Source organism: Seriola lalandi, unplaced genomic scaffold (genome assembly GCF_002814215.2).
Source record: "Seriola lalandi dorsalis isolate HSWRI2012SDOR001 ecotype SW California unplaced genomic scaffold, Sedor1 jcf7180002054656, whole genome shotgun sequence".
In the NCBI taxonomy this organism is placed as follows: Eukaryota; Metazoa; Chordata; class Actinopteri; order Carangiformes; family Carangidae; genus Seriola; species Seriola lalandi.
Window position 1 is genome coordinate 382,091 of NW_019525209.1, and position 6,122 is coordinate 388,212.

The following is a 6,122-nucleotide window of genomic DNA, read 5'->3' on the forward strand; positions in this document are numbered from 1 at the left end:
CAGGAGGAGACAGAGCCCTACTTCATAGCCATCTTCTGTTTCGAGTCGGGGATAAAGATCCTGGCTCTAGGTTTTGCGTTACATAAGGGCTCCTACCTGAGGAACGGCTGGAACGTCATGGACTTCGTGGTCGTGCTCACCGGGTGAGTCCACGCTGACGTTTCTCCTTTTAGTTTCATTTCAACTGTTTGTGAAGTTCAGTATGTTTCTTGCTGACACGTTTTTTTTTGTTTTTTTTAATGTATGTGTTTTTCATGCTTTTTATATTAGTTTCAAAGTTGCTGCTTCTTTGTTGTCGCCCGGTTGCGGCGCTGTTCCCCTGCAGCTCCGGGTCGGTCGGTGCGTTACTGAGGCTTTGTTCCAGCTACAAACTGGACTTTGGTTCTGCTACAGTACCAGTTTCCAAGTTCTGGGTCTTTGTCATGCAAATGTGCACGATTAGCAAAAACCTCTATCGAACTCAGTTGAAGGGAGCGTCACATGACCATGACCAGGTGAACTACTCGTGTCAACAGGGTTTCTTTTCATCCTTTAATCTGACGGAGGAAACCAGATTTCAAGTTTGAACAAACATTTCTGAGATGAGATGAGAGGTGTGTGCGTGTGCGTGTGTGTGCGTGTGTGTGTGCTTTAAGTGAATTTCCAAGTTGAAAGCTCACTGATATATCTCTCTTTCTTTTTTACAACCTTGAAAACATGAAATATTATGAGTTTTTATACTTATTCGCACATTCCTCTGTTGTTAAGGTTATTTCCTGTTTTGAATATGTCAAAAAGAATATTTTTAAAATTAGAATTTGATGTGTCCCTGTTTGCTGGACAGAGACCTCTGTGATGAAATGAACGGGAACATAAACTGTAGGTGAAGGAAATAATCTATCTGTGCACACTCACTACTTCATGTGGAGTCAGAGTGTGAGTGTACGTGTGCAGGCAGGTGGTAAGAGTGGTGCTGTAACTGTGTGTGTGTGTGTGTGTGTGTGATCTAAATATGGCTGCCTGAGCAAGAGAGGGGGATGGGTGGAGATGGTAACAAGATATAGTGTTTGTCAAGGGGGAAAGACTGGAATACAGACAATGTTTTATTAGCATTAATTCCTGAACCTTTACACTTAATCCTTACTTAATTTGTGCGTGTGTTAATATGTCTGTGTGTGTTAATGTGTGTGTGTGTGTGTGTGTGTGTTAATGTGTGTGTGTGTGTGTGTGTGTGTGTGCCTATCATGACTTCCTCTCTTTCTTTTCTGATCTCACACACACTCACACGGACACAGCAGAGGTCTGGTTTGACAAGGTGTGCGTGTGTGATCAGGGCCACTCCCCCTCAGTTGCTATCATCCTTTAATGAGGACACACACACACACACACACACACACACACACACACACACACGCTCGGAGGCTGGATCAGAGCAGCACTGCAGGGAGCAGCAACCAGGGCAAAGTGAAATGTCACTTCTCCGAGAGATGGGGGAGCGGGTTCGTTGTTATGGCGATAGCTGAGAGAGTGGTAGCCATCCCTCCCTCCCGCCCCCCCTCCCTCTCTCCGTTCACTTTAAATGTACTTTATTAGAATGATGTGCAACAGCACCAACAGTTTGAAGCGATCTGTTACACAAGCGTTACACAATGTTTCAGAGCAGATCTAGAGACGCACCGATGACGCAGTGTTTAGGTTCTATTGAAACCTCAAATCTGTGACTTTTAACTTCTCAAGACACGAAATGCACTTTCCACCCAGATCCTCGCACCTCCTCACACCTCCCTCTGTCTCGTCCCCTCACGTAATGGAAGAACCCTTCAAATCCTTAACTCGACTCACTTAAAGTCTGTTAAACCGCTGCACAAAAGACCTTAGCAACCAAAGTAAGGAAAAAACTACAGGCACGTCTGACTCTGTCCTAACTGTGACATCGCCGAGCTTAAATGAAGACAATGAACGCATCCCAGAAAGATGATGGTGATGATTCACGTTTAGGAAACACCCTTAACGATGCAGTAGAATTTTACCGCTGTAAAATCTCATTCACTGCTGCTTAACTTTTTTCCTTAACTAAGGAAACCTGTTACAGAAAGAGATTCTGTGCGACACCCTGAAGTAACTCCCTCAGCTAAGGAGAAATTAAACCTTAAGTGCCATTACTTAAGTAGAAAACCGGAACCCAGAAACTCACTATCGCACTATATTGACTCTTTGTATTATTGGAATCTGATCAATTCAGTTCAGTGAATTTCAGAAAGTCTAGTAGAGCTTTATTAGTGATTGAGTTCATGACGTTCATGTTGTGAAAACTTTTTCAGGGTATGCACTCGGTGAGCAACATTAATAGGAATAAATCGGGCAGCATCTTGGAACCAGTTTCCCATATCAGTGGAACAAATTAAAGCCGATCGCCAGCCAACAAAAAGATAGATAGATAGATAGATAGATAGATAGATAGATAGATAGATAGATGCGATGCTAAATAGACGGATAAAGATAGAGGGAGCGCTGTGAGAGTGATGGAGCCTCCTCCTCTTACCAGCAGTAGCAGCAGTAGAGTAGAGCTGTACTACTGCAGCTAGATAACAGAGGGAGAAAAAAAGGAGGAGGAGGTGGAAGAGGAAGAGGACACGTGACGATGTCTCTCCGTTCCCCTGGGCTCTGGATAACAGGACAGAGAGAGTGAGAGAGGGAATACAAGATGGGTTTGACTGTTATAGAAGGCGTGAGAGGGATGGAGAGCAGAGAGGAAGGAGGAAGACCACGGGAAGGAGGGGAAGAGTTATGGGTGGTGAGGTGAGGGGAGGGGGGGGCAGGAGGACGGGGGAGGTGAGAGTGATGTATGGAGAATGAGAGAGAAAGGTTTGGAGGAAGGATGGGAGGAGGAGGAGGAGGGAAGGCAACGATGGATATGGAAGAACGGGGGAGGGGAGAGAGAGAGAGAAATGAGAAAGAGCAAACGCCGAGAGGAGCACGCTTAGTGTGTGTGTGTGTGTGTGTGTGTGTGTGTGTGTGTGTGTGTGTGTGTGTGTGTGTGTGGGTAAGCGCTGCAGTAACCTGCTTTTCCCTGCTCCCTATGATCAATCACTCAGCACCGCCTATGTAACACACACTCTGCTGTTATCTTCTGGTGCACACACACACACACACACACATATATATATATATATATATATATAAACTATATAAACTGTATTTCAGTATTTAGATACTGAAAACGTATACGCACCATTCCTATGCACACATCACTCCGGCCTGTATCAACCAATTAGAGCCATATTTCAAGTGTTCATGTTTATTCATACTGAACTGTTTCCATTGAATGCAAGGTCCTGATATGAACACATACCGCAAGAAGCCAGCATATGTTTACCCTGTTTCCCTGCTGTGTGTGTGTGTGTTTGTGTGAGTGAGTGTGTGGGTTCGTGTTTTGCTATCTAAGTGAGGACCAGTTGAAGACCTTGAGTGGGAAGACAGTTTTTGGAAACTTTCTCCTTTATCCAAAGAGTGATCTAAAGTTTCAGACTTGGTTGAAGCCTCATCTCCACACACTGTTTAAATAGAACTCCTGAGAAAGCAGTTAGTCTATATCATGACGAGTCCTCACCAGAATCATGGTCCCCAATAGTACGGTGGCCCTGAGAGCTCAACGCACTGCGACTCTAGAAAAACGCACGAAAACAGACAAAACACAAACAGATACTCACAACACAGCAACAAGTGTTTCCTGGGGGGGGGGGGCACACAAAAAAAGTGATGAGCCCTGCTGCACACGCACCAATACATCCATGTCCACCTGTTCAATGGTGTTCATTTGATGAGTCACAATAAAACACTGAACAAAAAGTGCGTCCCAGCCAAGTTCATCACTTTTTAGCGCCACATGTGCAGAAAAACTTATGTTGCTCTCTGAACTTGTTTGTGTTTTGTCTATTTGCATGCGCTTTCTTATGTTGCGGTGCGTTGAGCTCTCATGGGCCGCCGCGCAACGGCGACCCCTGCGGCCTTTCATCTAGCCGCGCCGAGGTAGTGATAAGGCTGGAAACAGCTTTTTTCCAAGATGGCACCCATTCCTCCCAGTAAAGGTTTCTCACTGAGCTTTCACTGTTACCGTGAACCTGTCCGCACACACTGTAGATTTACAGACCTGCAGATACGCTTTTAGCCTTTCATGACCACCCTCAGCTTCCGGCGTGGACGCACCGGTGAGACGATGAAATACAATCCAGGAAGTCCAGTTTGAGGAACAACTTAATGAATTAAAATGTTTATCAGATGCCAAAACACTAAACAGTGGTTTAAATGAGAAGAAGAATTGAAACCTTTGCCGGAGGGTTGTTTCATATTGTGGTGTTAAACAGACATTTCAGCCTCTGGGAGACACCGACAAGGTTTTTCATACTTCTGTCTTAGTTTGATTTTCAGTCTCTCTTCCTTCTTCTCTCCTCTCTTGGTTTCTGGGAGAGTGAGCCCTCGTGCTTGTGCCTGTGCGAGTCGTGACCAAAAAGGTTTCTGCTGCTGCGTTGTGAAAGTGTGTGCGCTCGCCTGTGCGTGCGTGCGTGCGTGCGGTATGTGTGTGTGTGTCTGAGTGTCTGCGTGCATGCGTTTATTCTTGGCAAACACACTGTAGAGAGAGAGAGAGAGATACTTGATGAGGACAAGAATTAATGAGAGGAGGAAAATAGAGGAGAGGGGACACACACACACACACACACACACACACACACACAGAGTGACTAGTGTATTTAGTATTCAGGGATGACAGTCCATTGATTTTCAGTGCTGTGCAGTGACGTCACACACTAATCTAATCATTTACAGTAGAGTCTGGGCCAGTCAGTCAATGAGAGGGCACCACAGACGTCCCTGTGTCTCTCCTAATGGATATTCACAGAGAAAATAGACCTCTCTCATTCTACACATACAGATTAGTTTTTTTATTTAACAGTACACTTCAATATATATTTTCCAGTATGTGCGGTTCTGTCTCACCGTTTGAGATTATTATAAGTAATAACTGTGACGCGGTGAAGCCGAGGAACGCCCCACTGTCTCCTGAGCGTCAAACGAGCTTCTTGTGGACTTGGAAAAGTGGCTGTAAAGAGTTTGCAGTTTGCTCTTTCTTGAGCGGCAGCGGTCATAGTTATAGCATCTAAACTGCTCGACGAGATTTATCGTCGGCTACATGCGCACTGTCAGCAGCAAAAGAAACATTTTACAGCAAAAAATGTGATCAGGACATCCATAAGTGAAAGTGATTGAATAAATACCTGAACCTCAGTCTGTAAGAAAGAACTTTGTGGAGTCTGAACACTGGCTGCTGTTTTGAGGGCGTTTCCATATAAAAGTCAATCGTGTTATTTTCTTTTCTTTTATATTTTCATAAGGTAAAATAAAAACAAATATAAACATATTGTGCAGTAGACAGAATATCTTTTATCCAGGTATTTAGAGGACTCATACTCGTATGTTGTGATTCGTCAAGGCAGAGCTAATTTATTTGTATAGTTATCAAAGGTCAGAGGTCATTCAATGTGCTTAAAACAAATAACAGAAGCATACAAAAAGTACAATAAGAAAACAGTATGAAAACAGATTATAAAGTAGATAATATCTCATTAAAGTGCAAGATTAAAAGATTAAATGAAGGCAGAGGAGAAAAAGAGCAGTTCATAACAGTAATGATAATTATAATAAACTTTATTTGTGTTGCACCTTTCACACATGAAGTGCTTTTGCAACAGAGAAATTAGATTTACCAAGTGCAATGTGTATTCTAATACTAGCATGTTATTATCATATCATAGGGAGTTGAATGAGGTTAACGAGCTTGTGTGATTTAGACGTCATATCACTAGTATGATAGAAACTATTGTAAGACTTTAAATCATCTAATAAACGATGTCTGGTCCACGGCACCCAGATGGACAGAAACAGCCGAGCTGACAGCAAAGTGGTCGCTGCCAGTTTCAGCTAGATTCATGCATGAGATTGAAAGCGTCTTTTTTGTCTCTTTGCGGGAGAGAAGGAACAAAACTGTGTCGGTGAGACAGAGAAACCCCCCAAGGGGCTTACAGAAGCATTTCGCCCCATTTTGGGGAAAATAAGAAAAAACAAAAAAACAAAACGGCAAACTGAGT

At 43.6% G+C, this 6,122-nt stretch overlaps 1 protein-coding gene across 1 annotated transcript in view; it reads left to right on the forward strand.

Annotated features, from left to right (window-relative positions):
• The window catches only part of cacna1ab (calcium channel, voltage-dependent, P/Q type, alpha 1A subunit, b), a 96,264-nt gene that overhangs the window by 1,150 nt on the left and 88,992 nt on the right, over positions 1-6,122 (forward strand). The window contains exons 2-3 of the mRNA XM_087177806.1: positions 4-143; positions 326-494. Of these exons, the coding sequence (XP_087033932.1) occupies positions 4-143; positions 326-494 (309 nt within the window). The remainder of the gene's footprint in view (positions 1-3; positions 144-325; positions 495-6,122) is intronic.